This window comes from Dipodomys merriami, unplaced genomic scaffold, assembly GCF_024711535.1.
Source record: "Dipodomys merriami isolate MVZ:Mamm:240054 unplaced genomic scaffold, mDipMer1.0.p SCAF_24, whole genome shotgun sequence".
NCBI classification, from domain to species: domain Eukaryota; kingdom Metazoa; phylum Chordata; class Mammalia; order Rodentia; family Heteromyidae; genus Dipodomys; species Dipodomys merriami.
In genome coordinates this window covers 24,112,410-24,138,453 of record NW_027203826.1, presented here as the reverse complement: position 1 = coordinate 24,138,453, position 26,044 = coordinate 24,112,410, and the positions used below count along the sequence as shown (strand labels likewise).

Genomic DNA, 26,044 nt, shown 5'->3' with positions numbered 1-26,044 from the left:
TTTACAGTTTGTTTGTTTTTTTTTGATAGGATCTTCTGCTCAGCCTCCTGAGTAGCTAGAATTAAAAGCGTAATCCTCTATACCCAGTTTTTTTTTTTTTTATTGTGAAAATACTGTACAGAGGGGTTACAATTACATGGGTAAGATCCAGTTTGTTTTTAGGCAGGATTCAACCTTTTCTCCTAGACTGGCTTGGATCTATGATCCTCCTGTCTGCCTGTAGCATTGGTGGGTTTACAGGTTTGAGCTACTGGTCCTGAGCTCCTGGTCTATATTTATTGTTTTTATTCTCATATTATTTTTCTAATTGTTATTTTCATGTTTCCTTTAAGGTTTATGTTTAGAGTGAGTTATTTCACTATTCTGTACTGTAGAAAACTTCATTGATAATGGTCCAAAACTTAGGCTAATTTAGTTGTTTGAAATGGAATTGAACTTCTAGGAACCTATTGTTTTGTACAGAGATAATACTGTTCTATGTTTAATTTTTTCCCCAATCCTGGGGTTTGAACTCTGGGCCTGGGCACTGTCCCTGAGCGCCTCTGTACTAGTCTAGTGTTCTCTCACTTGACCCACAGCTCTACTTCTGGCTTTTTCTGTTTATGTGGTACTCAGGAATCGAACCCAGGGCTTCATGCTTCATGCATGCTAGACAAGCACTCTACCACTAAGCCACACTTCCAGCTGCCTAAGTCATATTAAAATTTTAAATTATATGCCCAAGTGGTGTGATAGAGAAGAAACAATACTACACAGCATAACTGCTTGTTATTTCTTGTAAGGTAACTGGCCTCTGCAAAGTTGGATTTTGAGAGTTTTTCTCTCATTTTCAGAACTGTTTGTATAAGCAATGTGATTTATGAAGAATAAATGCTTTCCTAATAGGTGTATGGAACTTCGGTTGGAGCTATGGTGAAGAGTACCTATATGATGAGTCCCCAGTAAAAACCTGGTTCACTGAATCTCTGTGGGCTTTTATGGTAGAAGGAAAATAATATATATTGTCAAAACTTGTTGGGGCTGGGAAGGTGGCTCAGTGGTAGAGCGCTTGCCTTGCATGTATGAGGCCCTGGGTTCAATTCCTCAGCACCACATAAGCAAAAAGAAAAAGCTGGAAGTGGCACGTGGTAGAGCGCTAGCCTTGAGCTGAAGAGCTGAGGGACAGCTCTCAGGTTCAGAGTTCAGGCCACACGACTGGACCCCCTCCCCCCCCCAAAAAAAATTGTTGCGGATAGCATTAAGTATATCTTGTGTGACTCCACTGAGAAAAGCTCTTCGGGTTTTTTCCTCCTGATTTCATTCCTTGTGCCTTTTCCGTTTGCTTATCATGTCTTTTATCAGTTCACTGTAGAAAAACGTAAGCATAAGTGCAACCATATCCTGAGGCATGTGAGGCATCCTCGTAGCAAGTCAGAATATATGGTGGTCCTGGTCCTGCTTCAGCACAAAGGCAGTTTGCTATCAGTAATTTTTCACTCAAATAATGATTGAAAGTCACGGATTCCCTCTTTGTATTCTGTACTTGTCTAGGCATAGCTTTTATTGACTTAAGGAAATATTTACCTAATGGAAGGCCTTTTATTAAGTGTCAGCTCTTTTGGACATTATTTTCAGAACAGTAAGATTTGTGAGATGAAATTATGAGTTAATGATAATAAATATATATTTAGGTTTAGAAATTTGCAACATATCAACTGAGAGTATCTTTAGGCATAGAGATGACTATTTTTTCTAATGTACTTTAAGTAATACCTCATCCACACCAGTGTACTCCGCTCTTCTTCCTCTCAGTAGTAGTGAGAAGATGACTAGATGTCCAAATTTCTCTCGTAATATTGCTCTTTGGTTGATTTGTACACCTTAGTTGGCCAAAACTGAAGGAAAGTAGAGTAATCTAGAACTCTACATACTCCTGTAAAGATTCTTCTTTTTACCTCCAACTTACAGTTTCACTGAAATAATCTAATCTGTTTTGCCTGTTTCCCCCAGGTTTGTAAAAGGTCCAGGATTTCTGTTTTTCCATCACACGGTCATCCTTGTATGACTCTGTATTTCTCCTCACTTGACTCCTATCTCTTATCTCCACTCATCCTCCTTAGCCATTCCATCCTTACTCTGGAACTCATAGTCTATCAGCACAATTCCTTTTAGTGTCAATGTTTTTTCTCCCTGAATGTAACCTTACCTTTCTATAGTTTGCTTTTCACCTGGGCCCACTGCTTCCCTTTTGCTTAGATATGATGACTATTTTCTTTCTTTTATATCATGTATTGCAGGCCTGCAGATATATATCTTTCTTGTTTGTTCTTCTTCCAGGTGGCTATTTCTCTTTCCGTCTTAAACAACAACTTGGAAGTGTATGCTATCAGATTTTAAAATCCTCTACATTGTGTATGTGTGTGCTAGTACTGGGCTTGAACCAGGGTCTCATACTCTCATTTGGCTTTTTTGCCCATAACTGGTACTCTACCATTTAAGTCATGCCTCTAGCATTTTGTTGATTAATTGGACATGGAATCTTAAGGAACAGAAATCTGGATATTATACTTTACCACAGGTATAGCTTGCCTATATCTTCTCCCATTCTGTAACCTGTTTTCTTGCTTTGCTGTTTTCATGTAGTTTTTAGTTTGATGTAACTAATTTTGTTTTCTCTCTTTCTTTCTCTTCCTCACATTCTCTTTTTCTCTTTTTTTTCTTTTAGTAGTTGTACAAAGGTTCTTCTCCTCCCCCCAGCAATTGAACCCAAGGCCTCATACATGCAAGGCAAGCACTCTGCCACTGAGCTACATCCTTAGTCACTTTGCTATACTGTCATTTGTTTGTTTATACTTTTTGTCACTTGTACTATTGGGATCCTGTTAAGAATAGCCGAGCCCAATTCAGTGTCATGATGTGTTTCTCATGTGTTTTATTCTTGTATATCATATTTTCAGGTGTTAAATTTCAAGTGTTAATTCATTTTGTTTCACTATTTGTCAACAGTAAAAGACAGTCTAATTTATTGAAGAGACCAATTGCCATTTTCTCAATAGATATTCTGGACACCTTGGTTGAAAATCAATTGATTATAGATGTGTGATTTTATTTCTTGTCTCCATTCTGTTCCATTGATCTGTCTGTTTTTAGGTTAATACCATTGTTTTGGTTATATTTTTATATATATTTTAAAATAGTATAATGCCTTTGGCACTTAAGAGTGCTTGATCTTTTAGAGATCTTTTTATATTTAAGATTTATTTTTATTTTGTGAAGAATATCATTTTAATAGAGGTGACAATGAATCTATAGACCACTGGCTACTATGAACATTTTAATAATATTGATTTTTTTCTAATTGAATGGAAAAGCAAAGTATTGATTTAGAAATAAATTATTAGTCATTAAACCATGTTGGGTTGTAAAATTTATTGGTTTATTTTCATATGACAATAGCTAAATTATCATTTTGTATTTAAGTTATGATTCCATATTTCAAATTTTGATCTGTTGGTAACATAGAAATAAATAGAAGCAATATTGGCCAAAAATGGTATGAAGGTAGTTGTATTTTTGAAATTTAAAAATGACCTAAAATATAATCTCTTTTTTATTGCTTTCCTGCTAGTTAAATTCTCTGCACTGAGAGTCGATTTTAGGAAATAGTAGCCATTAATTTTACAGTATTTTTTCCTACTAGAGCAGAACATTGGTATCTGTGAGTATATAGTTACAAGGAGATTTCTGATTGAGTAAAATATGTGATTGCTTAGGATGTGTAGTTTCAAACTCTTAAAAATTATTCAGATTCTGTATGGAACACGCAGTAGGCAGTAGGTCTGATCATTTATAACATAAAAGCATACAGAATAGGTTACACTCCTGTGACAAAAATTATACCTGTATACTTTAATTGCTACCTTTCAACAAATCTAAACATTACACTTTATCACTTAAATGAAGCACATAATTTTAGCTACTTTTGGGGGTACCATTTTCTTTTTAAAAATTTTTTAATTTTTTAACTTTGGTATTGGTATTGGGTCTTGAACTCAGGTCCTCATGTTCTCACTTTGCTTTTTTTGTCTTTTTTTTTTTTTTTTGGTCCTGGGACTTGAACTCAGGGCCTGGTTGCTGTCCCTGAGCTTCTTTTGCTCAAGATTAGTGCTTCAAGCTTTTTTGGTAGTTTAATGGAGTTAAATGTCTCACAGACTTTCCCTCCTCCCAGGCTGGCTTTGAAATGTGATCTTCCTGAGTAGCTAGGATTGTAGATGTGAGCCACCCATGCTTGGCCTCACCTAGCTTCTTTGCTTAAGATTGGTGATTTACCACCTTTTGCTACTTAATTGGAGCTAAGAGTCTTTTGTACTTTTCTGCCTGGGCTGGCTTCAAACTGTGATCCTCAGATCTCAGCTTCCTTAGCAAAGATTCCAGATGGGAGTCACCAGCTGTCATTTGCTTTTTGAGAGGCAAATTTTAATGAAATGTAGGGCATATAAACTGAGCTGTGTTATGTACTTGTGGGAAATTTTTATTTTTCAAATTTGTATTTTGATTTTAGTAGTACTATGGTTTCAACTTTAATACTTAAGCCCTCAGCCTTTTTCAGTTTTTTTTTTTTTTTTTTTTTTAAATATGGTCTTGTGTCTTTGCCTGGATCAGATCTCCTATTTACAGCATTCTTCTGTAGCACTTATTAGAGGTTCATGCCCTCAAGCCTGCCTGGCTTGTTCATCAAGATGGGATCTTGCTAGCTTTTCCCCCTTCCTGCTGGCCTGGAACCATGACATCTCTGCCTCCTACTATGTAACTGGTATTACAGGTATACGACACTGTGCCTAGCCAAAATTTCTTTTGATATTTATTATTTTTTAACCTTACTTGGTCAAAACTTTATGTAATAAATCTGAAAATAAGGCAGACTTACTGTAATTTGTCCTGGTGTTCTAGGAAATCTTTGGTGAATGTGATGGTTTTGATAATGTCCTTCCAAAGGTTCATATGTTAAGGAATTTGTCGTGACATTCTTGGGAGGTTAATGGAACCTTTAGGAAGTGGAGCCTAGTGGAAGACAGTCAGATCTCTTTGTTTTCTGGCTGTCATAAATGAACTGTATTCTATGTACTATGCTTCACAGATCCAAGGCAACAGGGTCAAGTGACCATGGAACTTCTGAAACTATGAGCCACAACAAACATTTCCCTTGTCAAGTCGATTAGGTCTGGCATTTTGTTGAAGTAAAACAAAGCTATCCAACTCAAGAACAAATAACACTTTCTGTCTGCCGAATGCAGAAGTAACCAGTTTATACACCTTGCTTCCTGAGAAGAATAAGGCAGACTTACTGTAATTTGTCCTGGTGTTCTAGGAAATCTTTGGTGAATGTGATGGTTTTGATAATGTCCTTCCAAAGGTTCATATGTTAAGGAATTTGTCATGACATTCTTGGGAGGTTAATGGAACCTTCCCGGGGCTGGGAAGGTGGCTCAGTGGTAGAGCGCTTGCCTTGCATGCCTGAGGCCCTGGGTTTGATTCCTCAGTACCACATAAGCAAAAAGAAAAAAGCCGGAAGTGGTGCTGTGGCTCAAGTGGTAGAGCGCTAGCCTTGAGCTGAAGAGCTGAAGGATAGCGCCCAGGCCCAGAGTTCAAGCCCCACAACTGGACACCCCCCCCAAAAAAAAAAAAAAAAAAGAAAGACTCCTTCCCATTACTGAGGGCTCTGAAGATAGGAGAGTGAAAATGTTAAGATCAAGAAATGTGAATTCCTCTTGTCTGGATTTGAATTGAATCCTGGTTCTACAGTGACATTGATCAAGTTGTTTAACTTCTCTGAGCTTTAGTTTCTAATTTTTAAAGTTTATTATTATTAAAGTTTATTATTTTAAAGTTTACGACTAAACTTACCTCTTAAAGCCTGTTGAGAGGCTAAAGTCATTGTGACATATTTGCAATAAGTGACAGAGTAAATGCTTAAAATGCTTGCTACTATTACTAGTTGTATCTCTTAACACCTAGTACCACTAGTGGTACTTATACCACTATAATCATGATGTTTTTTGGATTATTGGTGATTTTTATTGAGTGATTATTGGTGATTTTATTGAATGAGAATAGACTGCCACCATAGGAAGACAAAATCTTTGCTATATTTATTTAGAACTTTGGTATGCATATAGGCAATCCTTATTTGGCATAGTTATGATATGCATGAATTTATGTTACTATGGCTTTGTTAAAACCATTCCTCTGACTTTAAGGTTCAGTTTTTGGTCATGGTATTATTAATTATAGTTAATAAAGCACAAACTTTACTGTTAGATATTCTGTCCATTAGTCATAATATAAATACATGATCAGCAACCAGTCATGTTGCTTCTTTCAAGTCTGTTGGTGATTGGTTATGGTTCCCTGTTAGCTCACACGCAGCAAAATGAATTGTGTGACTTCCTTGTCTACCAGCATTGAAGCTAGGTGATACTTGGCAGAAATGATAATTGAAAGAAAATTGACTAACAAGTGAACAGTCATAATGCTGAAAATGAGACTGCTTATGATCTTAGTGGTATTAGTAGATTTGGAAATTAAAGAACAAAATGAAGATAGGATGAGACATAGGCCTTCATTGTAGCAGTGATATGAACCACTCTGGAAAAGTATGACGATTATAAAAATATAATAAAAGCATTCCAACATCTTTTTGTTTAAATGTCACTAAGAATAGAAAACTGTTTAAGGTTGAATTGGAGCAACTTAACTTTTACTTTGGATTGAGGGCTGTAATAAAAAAGTACAATCAATTTTGGTAGCATTTTTATCACATTGAAAGGAAATTTTACACAGAGATGATGCAGTTTCCTTCACTGAATTTGAAAGTAATATAACATAAAGCTTATAATATCCAGACACCAGGGCAGGAAGTAACAATGAATAGCATATGTGTAGCATAGCAAAACTTTTATTTCACTATAGAAATAACATTTCAGGATTTGTGTAGGACATAGGATTAGAGAAGAAATAGATGACTGTGGTAATGTTGACACTCAATGGAATGTTCCTGTTCAGTGGAATCTTGATATGCAGTTAAGAGGAACTTGGGGAAGATGAACTTGTCAATATAAATAAAATACTTAAAAAAAAAGGTCTCTGAGGAGGTGACTGTTGAAACATCTGATTACAAGAGCTCTTGTAGATAGCGTACAACATTGAAAATGCTAAGGACAAACTGTTAGAAGCCGTTTGAAACTTAGAAAGGACAGTAACCATTCAAGACATAGAAAAGATGCTTATTTTGTATATGAGAAGGCAGTAAATGTGGCGGAAACCATTATTAATTAAAAATTTCAAGGAAAATAATTTTTAATGCTTCTAAGTATTTTCAGTGAGGCAGAGTACTCAGTCAATGTCTTGCTTTTAAAAATTCCCCTATACATTTTTATAACTAAAATTTTACTTTATTTTTTCCTCCTGTGGTACTGGAGACTGAACTCTGATTCTTGTACTTGCTAAATGAGTCCTTTGCCACTTGAACCATACCTCTAATCCCTTTGCAGTTAGTTTCTTTTTCTGATAAGGTCTTGTGCCTTTTTTCAGGGCCAGCTTTGGTCAATAATCCTTTTATACCACCTTCTGAATATTGGGATGACAGGGATGTACCAGTTTAGATAGGGTTCTTTCTTTTTTAAAAAAAAAATAAGTTTTTTTAAATTGTGAAAATACTGTACACAGGGGTTACATTTACATGAGCAAGGTAATGAGTATATTTCTTATCAAGCATTGTTGCCTCCTCCTTTGTTTTCCCACTACTATCCCTTCCCTTCCACCTCCACAACTACACTTCCCCCCCACCTCCCTGCTGCCTAAATTGTAAAGTTCGTTTTTCAACATAGTGTCTTGTACATCACATTGTTGCGATGGTTCTTGCAAACTTTTTTCCAGGCTTGTCTTGAGCAATGATCCTTCCGTCTCTGTCTCCTGAGTCTTTGGGATTACAGCCTTGAACCATCATTCTTGGTGGAGTTGATAAGTTTTGACCAAAAATTTTAGAGGTCACAGAACAATCATAATTTCTTCCTTTGACTATATAATCACCATGGATAGTTTCAAATTGTATTGTTATTTTTAGAGTTCTGCACTGTAATTTATAATGAGAAATACTTGTGTATATGATGATATGTATCTTTCCCTATTTGATATCCGTAAGGAAGGAGAAAACTTCAGAAAGCCTTAATGGCTTTTATGATAGACTTTCTCAACTATTTTTGGTTTGAGCCTCGTTAAGGTAAGAGTGGGATATCAATGAAATGTTTAGTTGTAGTATTTTATACATAATTCTGAAAATCTTTACCTGGATTATAGATTTCTTTTTTTTTTTTTTTTAGTTATATTTACCCCCTTTTGTCATGTAGTCTCATTTTCTGGATTTTGTGGTTTATTTTTTGTTGTTTGAGATAGGCTGTCATCATGTACCCCAGGCTGGCCATAAACTTAGAATACTTATGTTCCAGCTTCCTGAGAGCTGATATTAAAGGCATATCCCCCTGTGCTGACATACATTTCAGTTTTACTATAAAATCTTTGTCTAGTAAGAGACTATGGTTTTTACTTGTTAATTGGTCATATTGATGCCAGCCCACTTACCCTACCTCTCTCTTTCCCTTTCTTTTTTTCCTTTTTTCCCCCACTTCATTGGTGCTTTCTATAGTCTTCATGGTAGTAAAAAGAATTCATAATGCTTTGATGGACTAAAGTCAAGCAAATTATGCTAATGTTATTTATTGCAGGACATTAATAGATCTAGTATTCTCACTTTTTTCCTACAATTGCTCTAATATTGCTAGAGCAATCTTAGATACTGATTTTTTGGTGTTTGTTATGAATAATATCTTGGTATGAGAACTGTTTAAAGCACTATTTTGAGTAAGAACTCACTAAAGATTATGGAGGGTAGAACTTTTTCTTCTGAATGGTAGTGATAGTTGTAACAATTTATAATTGCTAACTCCTTTTCAGTTTACAGTGTACTTTCACCCCAAGTGTTTTTTTGTTTCAGCTTTGCATTAGTATAATGAACATATTCATACTTCGGAAATGTGGTGATGTTTTGAAGGTTGTGCCTTGAGTTCTTAGAGGGAGTTTATAGTCTTTTCCATTGTTTGTCTAGAGAGGTGACAGGGTAGCTGTAAAAGATCATATAGATTTGTAGTCATAGACATGGACTTGAATCTTAGTTCCATAATTTAATATCCTGTGGTTTTGGGCAAATTACTTTCTCTTAAAAACCCAGTTTTATCATTTGTGTTAATGAGGGTTATATAATTATGAAGTAGTAGCTGATTTAGTTAAAACATTAAGTTATCAATATGAAATTAATTTGTTATTAATTAAAACATTTAATTAACAGCATGAAATATTCTTAGGAAGCTTGATTTCAATTTGGAGTCAGGTATCTATTGTATTATAATGTTGAATGCCTTTCTGCTTTGCTGACATTCTGTATTTATAGATATTAGAGAACTTACTAATCTTACTGAAATTACCTTCTTGCTTGTTTTCTTTCCCCATCAGACTGAATTCCTTGAGAAAACAGGTAGCATAGCAGTTTGCTTTCCTGTTTTACTCAAGGAGATATTAAGAGAAGATTGAGCTACTTATTATTCACATCTGATGTTTGTGTTAGTAATAATATCTATTTCTGACACATATTCCTAATAAATATTTCTGGTTTCCATAGGAAGCCTGATGTGCTTTAATGAAGTACTTTGAAAATGACTAATAACTTGATAGTAAAAAAATTAGGTAATTTTGATCTGGAAGAGGTAAAGTTTGTATACTGTATCCTGTTTTCTAGAAGAAAAAACATGTCAAGAAGGGCTACGTGCTTTCTAAGATTTCACTTCTGGTTGGAACTCTAGGAAAGGAGTTCTGTATCAAATTATGGTGACGAGTATTTTCATTTATGGAAAATCCAAAGCTTTAAGACTCTTTGTTGGTTCTTACCAGCAGATCCAGAGTGATTGATGAAGAAATTCAGTGATATCTCAGAATATTGTTTATTAAATAATTAATATTCCAATTACCACTCCAGTTACCACCTTGGGGTGAGGAATGAGTTTAACTGACATAGTGTTAAGCTCTACTTAACCTCTCTCCTAACCTCTGCTATTATAAATTCAAATTAGCCCAGGACATACTTAAGAGGAGTTACAGGAAAATAGACATTCCAAGGTACAGGAGATTAAAAAAATTCAGGAAGCACTTAAGCAGTTTTGGCAAGGCATCTAGGAATGTCCTCACTAAGATAAGTACATATAGGAACTCTGTCTTTTGACAAGAATCAATGTAAAGATCAAACAGTCATAATCCTGTGTTTTTAGACACAGGATGAAAAAAACCCCATTCAACCAAGGTTTTCCACTATTATCATTCATACTTCAAACACATTGTCAAATCTCCTGCAGCTAGGAGGGTTCCCACAGCTCCTAGCAATGGATTACATTGGTAAAAAAATATACTTAACCCTGGGCTGGGAAGGTGGCTCAGTGGTAGAGCACTTGCCTTGCATGCTCGAGGCCCTGGGTTCAATTCCTCAGCACCACATAAGCAAAAAAAAAGAAAAAAGCCAGAAGTGGTGCCCTGGCTCAAGTGGTAGAGCACTAGCCTTGAGCTGAAGAGCTGAGGGACAGTACCCAGGCGCAGAGTTCAGGCCCCACAACCGGACCCAAAAAAAAAATATATATACTTAACCATTTACCCAGAAGTGTTTAAGAAATTGTATGAAACAAAGAACTTGAGAAAAGTAACAAAATTCATTTTTAACGTATACTATTTTGATATTTATTAATTTATTACAATGAGAATAGTAGTTTCGTAATGTAAAAAAATCCTTTTAATAGATAAAATTTTCTTTAAAAATCTATGAGCAGTGCAAGGTGGAACACAATATTATAAGAAAGTATGAAATGTCTTTCCTCATTTTCAAGGTTGAGACCAGTTTTCATATGTGAAAAATTCAATCTTTTATTGTTACTTAGCAAGAGTTTAAGACAAGAGTAGATGAAATAGAAGAAATAGTACAGTGAAGTGTGTGATCGATTATTAATTTGTACAGACTATTCATTGTCTGCAGTATGGAATAATCATTAAAATTATCAATATTAGAATATAGTAATTTCTGTGTACTAGGTTACATTTTTCCATTGACATAGGATACATTTTCAAAATTATCCTTGTAATTTATCAACTTTTTTTTAAAAATATATTCATGATTTCTTTTGGATACCACAAGGGAACATTGAATAAGGCATCCTCAGGTAGTTGCAGGAAGTATTTTTTTTTTAAACAACTTTTTAAGCTCACATTTGGTTAGGACCAATCACTTACTTTTTCATGTGAGAAAAGACCATACTTCTAGGAAACTAGATGGTTGGAAAACAAGAAGAACCAGATGACTGAATGACTGCCACTAGTTTGAAAATTAGTTACATTGTCTATCTCTTCTATAAGACACTTCATAGCTTATCACATTTTGGGAAGATAGATTGAAAACCCTATTAAATGGTATACTTTGTTGGAAGATGGATGTCCTGATAGATTTACTTTGCTTGAATTAAAGATCTGTTTAATAAGATTATGAATTTGAGTGAATTGTTTAACTCTAGACTTTCCTTACATGTAAATGTTAGTTAACAATAGCCTAGAAAATATAAAAATTTTAGTTTAATTGCATTTTAGAGCTTATGAAAATTCTTTACAAGAGCAGTAGTGTTGGTAGGATTCCTGAAGCTTTTCTAGCATTATCTACATACAGTATGTAGATAAGAGTATATGAATGATATTTTGGTTAAAATCCTCACTAGTATATGAGCACATTTAATAATAATGAAGTCTCTCTAACTTATAAACAAAACGGAGAATATAGTATTAAATGCTATGCAGTGAATATGACTGTTGAGGGTCAAGGGATTCTGATAGTCTGCAAAGAAGTACCGTGCTTTGTTATTTTCAAAAACTTACTTTTGTTTTTCGACTGGCTTAATCGGTCTTGACCATAGCAGTTTCAAGGCAACTAAAATCTCTTATCTCCCTAGAAACTGATTTATATCTCACTACTATACAGTTTGTATCCATTTTTAGGGTAGTTTCTGATTCTGTAATTCTTTATGTGTAAAATAAAGATGTTGAGATTTTTTTATGACTTCATTATTTTTATGTGATTTTATTGTATATCTTGAGGCATTTTTATTTCTGGTGTTTCTCTCAAAAAACTATAAGTACAAAGCTCAGATTGTATGACTATTATAAACAAGGCTTTTTTTATTTGCTTGATAACTAATTTCTCCTTTTTTCTTCTCATTATTTTTAGATGTTTTGGAATGTTATTAAGTCCAGGTCGAAATGTGAAGAACAGTGATATGCATTTACTGGATATGGTAATGACAATCTTAAGCACCTTAACTAAATGCAGATGTAGTTATATTTTTAAAGTATACTTTTATAATTTTGTCAAGTTATCAGAATTACTTCTTTAGGTATGTTATATCTTTTCTTTAAAATACCAAATGTACAGTTGTAACAAATATTTTTTAAGTGAATGCAGTATCTTTGTGTGAGTAAAATGTACTGATTGTTTAAATACAGTTAATTTGAATCCTATGATGTTTTAAGCATTTCTTTAAAAAAATCTTGCCTTGATTATTTGCCCTTAGTAAAGTATATTTACTATATTTCTTTAAGGAATACCAATAAAGATTAACACATTTTCAGGGGTTGGTATTTGGTATAAAAATAGCAAAAACTTTGACTTAAATTTTTTTTTTTTTTATGTTGGTCTTCGGGTTTGAACTCAGAGCCTGGGCTTTGTGCTTGAATTTCTTTGCTCAAGACTAGCACTTAACCACTTGGGTCACAGTTCTACTTCTGGATTTTTGGTGGTTAATTGGAGGGAAGAGTCTCATGAACTTTACTTCCTGGTCTGGTTTTGAAATGGAGTCCTCAGATCTCAAGCTTCTGTAATAGCTAGGCTTATATTCAACTAGCACGCAGCAAGAATCTTAACTTTAGACAGAAATATTTTCTGATTCTTTTTAGTGACATTTATATTGTGAATTAGAAATGTTATTAGAAATACAGTAAGTATAAAGTTCCTTATTTAGTAAACAGATTTTTATGTTTAGTAGTAATGGGCACTGCATGTTTTGTTCTTTCTAATAATGATTTGTAAATATTAGTTTTATACACCTGTGTCAGGTTTTGTTTTTTGAATTAGTAATATCAGCAGTGATTTTTTAAAGTTTTATTAGGATGCTGTATTTTTAGGTGCTTGTTTATGTGCTGAGCATTGGGTGAATTGCTGGGGTTTACACATAAGTAAAACAATTCTTAGCATCTTTGGGTTCAGTCTTTCGTTGGAAACCTTTTTTTTTGGGTCCGGTTGTGGGGCCTGAACTCTGGGTCTGGGCGCTGTCCCTCAGCTCTTCAGCTCAAGGCTAGTGCTCTACCACTTGAGCCACAGTGCCACGTCTAGCTTTTTTCTTTTTTGCTTATGTGGTGCTGAGGAATCAAACCCAGGGCCTCATGCATGCAAGGAAAGTGCTCTACCACTGAGCCACCTTCCCAGCCCCATTGGAAACCTTTTAAGTATGTGACCACAGCAGTGAGTTAAAGTGCTCTTTCTAGTGTACAGTGAGCCATGGAAATGTAGACAAAGCTGCCTAGATAGGTCAGATGAAGATAACCAATTATATTGAATATAAAAAGGTAAATAAGTTTTTTAAAAATCCCTTTCTCTTTACCTGTCTGTACAACCTATCAGTCATGAATGTGATTTTATATAAGGCAAAACATAGTGTTTTGGAGTTTTGAAAATTGCAAGTACAAGGAAGTATTTGAGGGGCACTGAGACATAAAAACTTCAAAAGATATTGGGTCCTAATTATGGTCTTTCATCAGAGTTTAACAAATAGAGTTGCACCACTGGCAGAGATTTAGCCATAAAACTGAATTTTTATGCCCCCTTGTCTAGCTAGCGGAGCATTCATCCTTCTTAGTACCATTAAAATGAAAGGCCTTGTCAGCCTTTGTGCTCCTGAAAAGTGGGCTTACCTGAACAACAAATAATTGGGCAGATGTTTGTACTTGTTATCATCAACAGTTGTGATTTGTTAAAACCAAGTGTTGTTAATCTTCATGACATAATTTTAGTCAAAGGTCAATGACCACATATTAAAATATCTAATAAAAAGGAACTCATTACCATATATTGGAGCTTGCAGACCATATATGATTACTACAAGGTTATTTTTTTGAAATCAGGTGAAATATTTCTTGTAATTTTCTCTAATTAGTCTTAGTTCTGCCATCTAGAGAAATTAATACTAATATTCCTTTGACCCAGGCAGCTGGTCATGGCAAACTGACACAAATTTTCTGCTACTTTACTTATTTGGATAGTCTGAAAATGCATATATAAAGATAATTTGTGATATCTTTATTTTGAACTTTTTTCCCTCAGTGCTGCAGATCAAATCTAAGGGCTTGTGTTGGCTTAACAAGTACTCTACCACTGAACTGTCTGGTCCTGTTTTTCTTTTGTTTTCTTTTATTAAATTTAATTTTATTGTCAAAGTAATGTACAGAGGGGATACAACTACATATATAAGAGAATGAGTATATTTCTTGTTGAACATTTTACCCCTCCCTCATTTTTCTCCCACTTTTCCTCTTTCTCACCCCCCTCCCCAAGTTGTAAAGTTTATTTTCAACATATTGTCTGAGTGTTGCTGTTGCATTTGTTTCACCCTTTGTCCTTTGTCTCACCATTTTGTTGTTCTCTTCCCTTGTTGTTCCCCAATTAATATAATATATATAAAAGACAAATCAGGGATTCTTCCACTTATGTCCTCCAGCTCTTTTTGTTTTTGTTATTTTTCAAATAGGGTCTTGCTTTTGGCTTGCATTGGCCTGGTCTGATCTTCTTAATGTGTATTTTTTCACATAGCTTGCACCATTGTAAGCCGTTTTTGTATTGGATTAGATGGGTTCTCACAAACTTGTTTTTGCACTGCTTGGCTTCAAACCAGGATCCTCCTGATATGTACCTTCTGAGTAGCTAGTATTAAAAGGCATGAGTCACAGCTCCCAACCCTGTTTGAATAGTTTTTTTTTTTTTCAAGCCCCAGTCTAGGGGCTTGAACTCAGGGACTGGACTCTGTCCCTATGCTGCTCTGTGCTCATGGCTAGCACTCTACCACTTGAACCACAGTGCTACTTCTGGCTTTTTCTGAGTACTTTATTGGAGGTAAGAGTCTCATGGACTTTTCATGCCTAGTCTTTGAACTCTGATCCTTAGCTCTCAGCCTCCTGAGTAGCTAGGATTATAGGTGTTAGCCACTAGCTCCCAGCTTGAACAGTTTTTAAGCAGTGCTGACTTTTCCTTTTTGTGAATATTTTCTAATAGGCAAGGTGCATTGAGACTTTTTAGTTTAATAAATCTATAAGTGTTTAAGATCTTCATAAGCTATACATATAAATGAAGATTTTTTTGGTTAAATAGATAGTTTTGTTATGCTTATGTATACATACACACTTGGCATAATCATCTACATAAATTCATACAAATAAAAATTGATATTTTTTTCAGTACTAATAACAGAGTCAGATTTCTTCCAAAATGAGAATAATTTTGGTCAAGGAACTTATAGTGTAGGAATAAGGAAATAGTTTTTTTTTTCTTTTGTTTTTAGCCTGTATAGTTCATGCTTACCTTTAATTCACTAGTTCCTTGAACTCATGATCCTCTTACAGGCTTGCACCATTATACCTAGTGAAAATAATCATATTTAACCTATAGCTATTGATACCTAAGAAACTAATGGCACAACACCAAGAAAAGTAAAAAACTCAGAGTTTGGTTTCTTTCTTCTGCAAAATAATTTAAAGTTTATGTTCATGGATTATTTATTGATGATATGCTAGAAACTGAATCCATAGTTACAACATAGATTTTAAATTGTAATCCAGTATACTCACAATGTATGTGCATATCTGTAAAAACTGAAGCAAAAATTTTGTGAAAAGTATTTAATCCTTACACATGTGATAAAATCTGTTTTTCTTCTACTGGTTTTGTTCTTGTGCAGTCACTATCCTTTCTTCTTTGATTCCCTTCTTTTTGCTTTTCAACATGTGCTCTCCCTTAATTTCTACAAGTGTCTGTATTTGTTTATTGTCTGCTTTATTTACAATTCTAATCTTGAGATCTTCCTTCTTTAGCTTGCTGAAGGCTGGATTATAAGTGTGAACTACCACATCTAGTTCCTACACTATGTATGGGTGTGTGTGCATGCGTGTGTGTGTGTGTGTGTGTGTGTGTGTGTGTGTGTGTGTGTGTGTGTGTTTGTGGCATAGTGATTAAACTCAGGGTCCCCTATAAGCCAGACAAGTGCTCTGCCAGTTGAATCACCTCCTTTGCCCTTTAGTTTATTTTAGTTTGACCTGGGAGTTTGTTGATTTTGCTTCATTTGACCTTCAACATGTGCTCCTCCTTCACTTACTCTGTAGCTGGGAATATGGGTATGAGCCACCACTCTGTTCCTACATGCTATTTTTTAAAACACTTTTCTGATGTAATAATTCATAACTCTCTTTTATATGTGTCCTGTTACAGCCTAACTCATCACTAAAACCTTTCAGCTTTTTCTGCTAACTACCACATTCCTTGGTATTAATTCAAAGAGAGATCATTATTAGTTTAGCTCATCTTTTTTTTTTTTTTTTTTCTTGGGTCCAGTCATGGGGCCTGAGCTCTGGGCCTGGGCGCTGTCCCTCAGCTCTTAAGCTCAAGGCTAGCGCTATACCACTTGAGCCACAGCGCCACTTCCGGCTTTTTTCTTATTGCTTATGTGGTGCTGGGGAATCGAACCCAGGGCCTCAGGCATGCAAGGCAAGCACTCTACCACTGAGCCACCTTCCCAGCCCCTAGCTCATCTTTTTGAACTCAAAACAGAGCAAAATTTCTGGTCCAGAGATTGGGATCTTTTGGATCAGAGCACATTCCTGTTCAGGAGGTAGAAGAGGGTGATAGGGAGAGAGGAGAAGAAAGGGAGAGAGGGAGTGATTGGAAAGAGGTGAGAGAAAGAAAGCAAGTTTATAAATATATGCATTTGGATAGATTGATTGATACATAGATACTGAGTAGGCTTCCTTTGCAAATGGTCTTGAATTACTTTATTTTTGAAATTCAGGATCACTACACTCAAGCTACAAAATTTAATTAGTAAATCCTTGCTAATATATTAAAATATACATAATAACTACCAAATGACTGACATAATCTTATAGTAATTTGGAGACCCATCTGTGAAGGGATAATAATAATAAAAATATGGAAATTTTTTTTTCTGTTTTAGTCTGATCCTTTTAGTACTCTTCATAGCATGAGAAAATTGAAAACTGAAGTTCTGCAGATACTGTTCTTTTGTTAAAATACTTTTTTATTGTAAAACTACTGTGTACAGAGAGATACTGTTCTTTTCCATATATACATATTTGTATACTTTTAAGATATTCTGTCATTGGACATCCTCTATTCCTTTCTCCCTATAGACATATGCACAGCTATATGTGGCCTTGTTTTCCCCATGAGAATTGCTAATTTCCTTAGTAAGAATTAAGGACTTTGTGAAAGTTTAAAATAGAGGAAATGAAGGAGTAGGAGAGAAAAGATGAAGGAATATTAAGGGTAGAGTGATGAAGCTAATAAACTATGTAACTTCAAACCAGAATTAATCTCCTAATACTGATTTATGATAATTTATGAAACTTTACAAATATATGATCATAGATAATAAGTTTGAAGATATTGTATTACTGTAGAGTAAATTAATATTTTAAGAGTATATTAAAAACTAGAACATTAAAGGAAAATACTACTCTTTTTATGATTAGACTTGCAGTCTAACTACCTTCAATTCTGTACTATAGTTTTTAATAGAGATTGGTTGCAGCCTTCAGGAAAATGTCAAGTTTAATATAAGTTCATGACATTTTTTTTTGGTTGGTCGTGGGACTTGAACTCAGGGCCCAGGTACTGTCCCTGAGCTCTTCAGCTCAAGGCAAGTGCTCTACAACTTGAGCCACAGTGCCACTCCCAATATAACTTCATAACAATCACAGTGTTGTTGTCCAGTGTGTATGGGTGTGCTTTCTTCTATCCAAGAAGTGTATGTTTGTGTTTAGAAACTGATTAAAGAAGACTGTAGGAGAATTTAATGCTTAAAAGAAATGCTTTGTTAGGAAAAGAAAAATTACAACAAAAATTAAAGCCCTGCTTTTGCTGTAAATTTGAATCTTAACAAAATGAATCACTTAAAGCTATAATTTAAAATAGTGATTTTATGTATATATTCTCAGTGATTCTTGTTTGAACTTATGTAGGAATCCATGGGAAAGAGCTATGATGGAAGAGCTTATGTTATCACTGGCATGTGGAACCCTAATGCACCAATATTTCTGGCACTTAATGAAGAGACCCCGAAAGGTGAATTCTTAAAATTGTTAAAAATTCAGATGTTTATTTAAGATGAAGATATTCTTACTTAGAATGTGAAGGTCTTTTTCATACTTTGTGCTTCTATGGAAGAAAACCCTATCATTCAAAAGAATTCTCCCAGAAGATGTTAAGTGATTTTTATTGGATTATGTAGAAGGCATTGGGTTTTGTGTTTTATTATAGAGTTGTTTTATTTGGGTGGGAATGATAGAAGAATATGAAAGGTGAAAGCAAACTCATTCTAGATACATATCTTTATTGTTTTAACTTAAAAAAATATAGATTATTTATATTCCTCATATATTCTAGCTTTTGATTTTTGGGATTCTAGAAATAGAAATGCTTTTCCCTTGTTACTTATCTTTTTATTTAACAGGTAATGTTACATAGAAATTTATTTATTTTTTTTGCGTCTGGTTGTGGGGCCTGAACTCTGGGCCTGGGTGCTGTCCCTCAGCTCTTTAGCTCAAGGCTAGCGCTCTACCACTTGAGCCACAGTGCTACTTCCAGCTTTTTTTTTTTCTGCTTATGTGGTACTGAGGAATCGAACCCAGGGCCTCATGCATGCAAGGCAAGCGCTCTACCACTGAGCCACCTTCCCAGCCCCTACATAGAAATTTATAAATGTTAAATAATCAGTTTTCATTTTTTCCTAATTTATCTAGTATCTATTACCAATGTTTTTGCCTCTGTATCATCTGCTTTTAAACATAAATATTTAAAGTTTTATTTGATGGGTTATAGTCTTACTACAAATACTTTGTCACTGCCAGGCGCTGGTGGCTCACGCCTGTAATCCTAGCTACTCAGGAGGCTGAGATCTGAGGATTTCGGTTCAAAGCCAGCCCAGGCAGGAGAGACCGTGAGACTCCTATCTCCAATAAACCACCAGAAAACCGGAAGTGGCGCTGTAGCTCAAGTGGTAGAGCGCTCGCCTTGAGCTGAAGAGCTGAGGGACAGCGCCTAGGCCCAGAGTTCAAGCCCCATGACTGACAAAAAAAAAAAAAAAAACAACAAAAACTTTGTCATTAGTCTAATATTTATATTTAGAATATAATGGATCAATTTTCTTTATCTTTAATTTTACATAGCTTAGTTTCTAAACAGGCTTTTGGCTAAAGACAGGAATAATTTGTGTTTACTAAAATGGAAATATATTAATGAAGATAAGGAAAATGATAAGCATTTGTTATTTTCCTAAAAGAGATCATGTATGAGGCTATGTAAAATTAAGGATTGAAAGAGAAAAAGTTGTTATATAAAATCGACCTTTTTATATTTTAGCAATCTGATTTCTAAGTAGTTTATTTCTAGAGATGGGCTTACAAGTTTCTTCTTTATAATCACTAGATAGAAAACACAAAAAAGAGAAAAATAAGCCATTTAAAAAGTTTAAAGAGGGGCTGGGAAGGTGGCTCAGTGGTAGAGCGCTTGCCTTGCATGCCTGAGGCCCTGGGTTCAATTCCTCAGCACCACATAAGCAAAAAGCCCGAAGTGGTGCTGTGGCTCAAGTGGTATAGCGCTAGCCTTGAGCTGAAGAGCTGAGGGACAGCACCCAGGCCCAGAGTTCAGGCCCCACAACCGGACCAAAAAAAAAAAAAAGTTTAAAGAATAAAATTAGAAATATTAAAGACTAAATTATAAAAGTAGCTTTTATCTGATTTTATTGTTATACATATTTCTGTTTTATATTTTAATACATATTTTATCTTCAAATAGAAAATAATTCTTTTATTTATTCAATTAAAATAGCCTTTTTTATACTATATTACAACAGTATTCAGATCCAAAGTATGTGTTAGGTTTAAGATCATTTTGTGTGGTACCTAAACATGTTGTCATGAACTTTACAGTTTCCAATTTTTTTCAATTTCTTTTAAAATTGTGCATTACTCAGATAATTTATAAGCCAAATAAAATTTAATTTTTTAGTGAGGAAGTTTAGGAATTGAGGCAGTTGAATATGACATTCTATGTCTGGTGTTACTTTCTTTTACTTCTGTGTGTTATTCATTTTAGACTTCAGGGTCCTCTAGGTTAGTTACAATGTCTACAGTATGTTAGATTCTCTTGGGTTGACAGGGGTAATACTTAAAGATATGTTGAATTATGTTGAATTTGATAACAATAGAAATATGATAATTATGATTGATATGTAGTGTCTGGAAAAAGAAACAGTATTGAGCCAGGTGATGTAATCTTAGCCACAAAGGAATTGAGGATTGCAGTTTGAAGCCAGCCCAGGAAAGAAAGTCTATGAGACCCTTACCTCCAATTAACCACTCAAAAGTAGAAGTGTAGCTGTGGATCAAGTGATAAAGTACCAGCCTGGAACAAAAAAATCCTGAGAGACAGCTCTCAGCCTTGAGTTTAAGCTCCAGTATTGGCACATATCCACACAAAAAACATAATTGGAAGTTTTTTCTAATGGTAGTCTTAGTTTGTATTTTCTTTAACTAAGAACTAAAAAGTGCCAGACAAAATAAAGTTTTAAAAAATACATAAAAACTAATAAAAATTATGAAGTATCATAGATTCAAAATTTCCAACGAATATCAAGCAGGTTCATAAAATTCATATGTCAACTCATCTTAATGGGAAACTGTAGAAAACCAGTATATATTGACATAGATTCTAGATTGAAGTAGCTGAATGGACACTCTAAACAGTAATAGAAGTTCAGCTGATAACACTGAACTGCTGTTCTCTAAAAGCTCTAGTCAGGCCATTGACACACACAGACCATATACACACACACAAAATTGGGCTGGGGTGTAGCACAGTGGTAGAGCCTTGTACAAGGCTCTGTGTTTAATACCCAGGACTAAAAACATATAAAAAATAAATAAATAAATTAATGGCAATGAATTAAAAACACAAGTTGTGTTTTAACTCTGGATTTGAAGTTATTTTAAGGATCTGATTTGGAGAGATTTGGAGCTGTGATTAAGATTAGGATCATTAGTGTCTGAAAACATACTAACAAGGTAATAATTAAAATATCTAAAAATAAATATATTGGAGGCAATCTGATTGTAAATAACTGCTGTTTTATTAAATGATCGAGGAACAATAAATCTAGCATAAACCCCAGAAACTTTCTACTGCAGATAAACGAGTGTACATGACTGTGGCAGTGGATATGGTAGTCACAGAAGTGGTGGAGCCTGTTCGCTTTCTCTTGGAGACTGTAGTTCGTGTGTACCCTGCAAATGAGAGGTTTTGGTATTTCAGCAGGAAAACTTTCACAGAGACTTTCTTCATGAGATTGAAACAGGTAGGACCATTTTGTTTATGTAAACTATAATGACATATTTTCCTTCCTACCTTTCATTTTTCATGCTAAAGTCATTCCTTGAGTAACAACAGAAAGAGTTAAATTTTCTCAAAAAATTAAGTGATACTCAAAGTCAAAAAGTGAAAAATAAGTCAGTAATACACAATTAAAAAACCCCTCAGCTAATATAATGACTATGTACACAAACCTGCATTGTACCTTTGAATATGAATATACCTAATGGAAATATTGATTATGTATATAAATGACATTTCTTGATTTCATCTGCAATTATTTGAAACCAAAAAAACAAAACAGAAAAATATTAGATGATTATACAGTTAAAATATGAACAAAATCTCAAGGAATACCTAATTATTATAGTTTTTTTCTGTTTGCAATAATAGGTAATCTACATTGTATCAATATCTTGTCTCAATATCAGTATTAAATTATTTTCATATTAAATGAGAAAAAGTAGAGTTTTTTGGCATCAAGTTAGGCAGCATTTTAGGTAAAATATGTAATTTTTTTTCTAGTAAAAGATGGTAACAGTGAAAAATTATTTGAATTCTCATTGTCTCAGTTTTGTAAAATAATGGCAAAATGGTCTATTTAAAATGATGGAAATCTGTTTTTGTTAGTATTACCACTCTCCCAGGTTTTAAAATACTTGCTGTTTTATAACTAAGCATTTACAATACAATGCTCTAATGCACTGAGCAAATATAGAAGCCACTTACCATTTTTATATTAAAAAAGTTATCTTAGCTCAATTAGGCTTCATATTGCAGATTCATATTTCATAAAATTATTATATCCATTGCTTTGAGTCAGCTTTTATTACTCTGTGGATTGGTTTTACAGCATATTGTAATGTTTATTATATGAACAACATTTAAAGCCGTAGTCTCCTGAGCGTCTTTTCTGTTTTAAGAGATTGTTTTGCCTTCTCTCCTTCCTATCCATTCCTCTATCTTGCTTTCCTTTTTTTTCTAGTTTAAGTTGTTATTGTTATTAAAGAATTCATCATTTTTAGGCAAAGTATTATTTAATGGTGCCTAAAGGTAAAGGAACTGAATAGGAAATAGGTTGTCATTCTTCTAGTCAGTTATTATGATGGGGATTTTATCTCCTTGAGAAGATTAAAAAAAAAGCCAGCTTTTCACAAGCTCATTAGATTGAGTAATCTTCCTACCTTCTCTCTTTTCTCATCTCCTTCCCTTCTTTCCATATATGTGTATATACATGTAAATAAAGTTATTACTGAGTATTATTTTTATGTTTTTGAAACTGGTAATGTTGAGTGCCTTTGGTAAGCACCATGAAACTTTTTTAGCAATAAAACATAATCAAAATACTACCTAAGATTGTTTCATATGAACTTAGAGGATTAAAGTGGATTCTTTTATAATATTTAGCTGTATTAAATGTGAAGTAGACTTACATTTATCTTAAATATAAAGAAGATGGTATCTTACTTTAGTACTATAATTTGTATTAAAGACAAATTATGTAAGTTGTGGAAAATAGATAACTGGCTGGTCCAAATATGAAGCCTACCTGTCCTGAGCAGAAATACTACAGGTGGATATAATGGTGCATTCATGAGGTACCAGTTGTTTTAAAAGTAAGAGTAGGAAAATCGTAGTCTAAGTCAGCCCTGGACAGAAGAGTGGGACCCTCTCTGAAAAACAACCAAAACATAAAGGGTTAAGAGTATGGCTTGAGTAGTAATGTACTAGCAAGCGTAAGGTCCTGAGTTTAAACCTTAATGCTTAAAAGAAAAAATGTAGTTGAGCCCTGGTGACTCACATCTGTAATCCTAGCTAATCAGGAAGTTTGAGATTTTATGATTAATATAAGAAGCCAGCCTGGACAGAAAAGTCCATGAGACTATTACCTCCAGTTAACCACTAAAAAGGCAAAAGTAGAATTATGGCTTAAGTGGTAGTGCCTCAGCTATGAGTGAAGAAGACAAGTAAGAGCATGAGGCCCTCAATTTAAGCCCTACTACTGGTACAAAAAAAGCTTGCAGTAAATGGAAAGTGATTTTGGACAATTTCAAATTGCAAGTTTTTTTTTTGCCTTAAAAACTTAAAGATATTTAAAAAATTGTTACTATATTAAAAAAAATTATTGTCACTATAAAGATGATGTAGAGGCAACTTACCTTTCCTTACACCAACTTTGTTGACATCACTATTTAAATTTGTTGCATTGTGTCTGAAATGTTTATAATGGAAATATAAGGACTTAAAACATTGTAAACATTGGCAGTTTACCTATTATTTTTTTAAATTTTTATTTTTTTATTGTGAAAATACTATACAGAGGGGTTACAAGTACATGGGCAAGATAATGAGTACATTTCTTATCAAGCATTGTAGCCTTCTCCTTTGTTTCCCCTTCCCATCCCTTCCCATCCCCCCACAGTCCTCCCCGCCCCCCCACCAAAGTTGTAAAGTTCGTTTTCGACATAACAACTTGTACTTCTCATTGACCTATTCTTATTTCTGTAAGAAAACAGGTTCTAAGATGCTAAAATCAAATGACATTTTCTACTGATTGAGGAAGCATTCTCTGTTTATATGGGATTATTTGGAAACTATTTGCTGAAAAGTTTTCTACTTAAAAAGATACTAGTGAATTTTTGGTATTTTACTATTAAATGTTCATTCCACTGGCATAAATCTTTGGTACCTGTAAAAATGCCATTGGCCATATGAAGTAGGCCTTAATAACTTTTATCAGTCATAGTATCTTCTTTGTTAATAGGTTTAATGAGACTTTTTCCTTTGGCTAGATTTTATTAGAGGTCTTGGTAGAAAACTCAAGAGGTCATTTCTGCTTTACACTACATGTCCCTGTATTGAGGAAGGAAAGCCAAAGACTTTCATTTATTTTTTATTTTGCTGACACAGAAGCATTCATTTTAGAAGTAATTTTCAATACTTAGTTAATTTTCTTAAACCTTTATTGAGTGCCATCAGCATAAAATTATGTTGTACAAATGTGTAATAGCATTATATTTTCTGAACGTAAGTAAAATATGTAGTGGTAAAACTATTAAAATGCTAGATGTTAATGCAACAGTAACAACATATACAAATTGTAGAAGTAGCACTTACTGATCACACTGAACTTGGATTTATATTAGACCACTCAGTTTATCTGTTTATTTTTTTTTTACCGTTTATTTGTGGGTTTTTTTTTTTTTTTGCCATACTGTGCTTAATGTTTCCTAAGCAGATCTTATGCTACTATAGCTACCTTCCTTAGTCCCTTTTTTTGTTTTAGTTATTTTGAGATAGGGTATCAATTCCTACCCTAGTAAACATAGATTGTATTCCTCCTGTTTGTGCCTTTTGGATGAGTTAATAGGCATGTACCACTACACCCAACCATCATGCTTCCCAGTAGCTTAGAAAGACTGATGTGTTTGTCAACATACCTTGCCGTGGAGGCTTGGAACTTTGGAGATTCCCTAATGGAGATTCCCTGATCTCTTCCTTTAAAGTATATAGTATTATAGGTTCACTGTTCCTGGCCATACTTTTTCAGTTTGTTCCCTTGTTTACCTCTGCTGTGTATTTTCTAACTGTATAATTTTAGGCAAGGTATTTTTCATTTCTGAAAAGGTTACTATGTTACCCAAAGACTTATAATAAGGAGTAAATGCTAACCTTGGAAATAGAACAGTGACTGTCCCTTCGTAAATGCTAATAAAATTTTACTATTTCTTTTTTTTTAATGATATTTTGTCAGTGCTAGGATTTGAACCTAGGAAAAAGCCAAGGTTTTTAAAGTGTGTTGATACAGAAAGGTTGTTTAGTGAGAGACAGTAATTGGATAAACTAATAGAATAAATTAATAGAATTCTGTTGTAATACTGTGCAGGAAATTAGATATTCCCCAAGCATTACTCTCGAATCATAATCATACTGAGGAATTTAGAAGACTTTTTTTTCTCAGGTGGAGAGGAATTACTAAAGGCTTTTAAAGTGTGAATGACACTAAATTAATAATTGATAAAAGTCACTATGAAAACAGTAAGAAGACTGTGCAGTCAAGATATGACATTATGATGGCTTGAAAAAAGGGCAGTTGGACAAGGGCTGATGGAAAAGATGACAGGGAGAGGTTTTTGGAAAGTAAAAACCAACCAGATTTTATGTTCACTTTCAGGCTAAGGCCAAGTGAGAACTAAAGGTAGGATTATTTAGGTGACTAGGTGATTA

General features: G+C 34.2%; 1 protein-coding gene and 1 long non-coding RNA gene across 5 annotated transcripts in view; one reads left to right on the top strand and one right to left on the bottom strand.

Annotated features, from left to right (window-relative positions):
• LOC138835832 (uncharacterized) overlaps positions 1 to 5,053 on the bottom strand; it is a 34,933-nt gene extending 29,880 nt beyond the window's left edge. Inside the window, exon 1 of the long non-coding RNA XR_011374733.1 lies at positions 4,907 to 5,053. This is a non-coding gene — a long non-coding RNA (uncharacterized lncRNA). The remainder of the gene's footprint in view (positions 1 to 4,906) is intronic.
• The window catches only part of Rabgap1l (RAB GTPase activating protein 1 like), a 460,833-nt gene that overhangs the window by 64,496 nt on the left and 370,293 nt on the right, over positions 1 to 26,044 (top strand). For all 4 annotated transcript variants that reach the window (XM_070034430.1, XM_070034428.1, XM_070034429.1 and 1 more), the window contains 3 exons: positions 12,341 to 12,407; positions 18,412 to 18,514; positions 21,637 to 21,803. In XM_070034430.1, the coding sequence (XP_069890531.1) occupies positions 12,341 to 12,407; positions 18,412 to 18,514; positions 21,637 to 21,803 (337 nt within the window). The remainder of the gene's footprint in view (positions 1 to 12,340; positions 12,408 to 18,411; positions 18,515 to 21,636; positions 21,804 to 26,044) is intronic.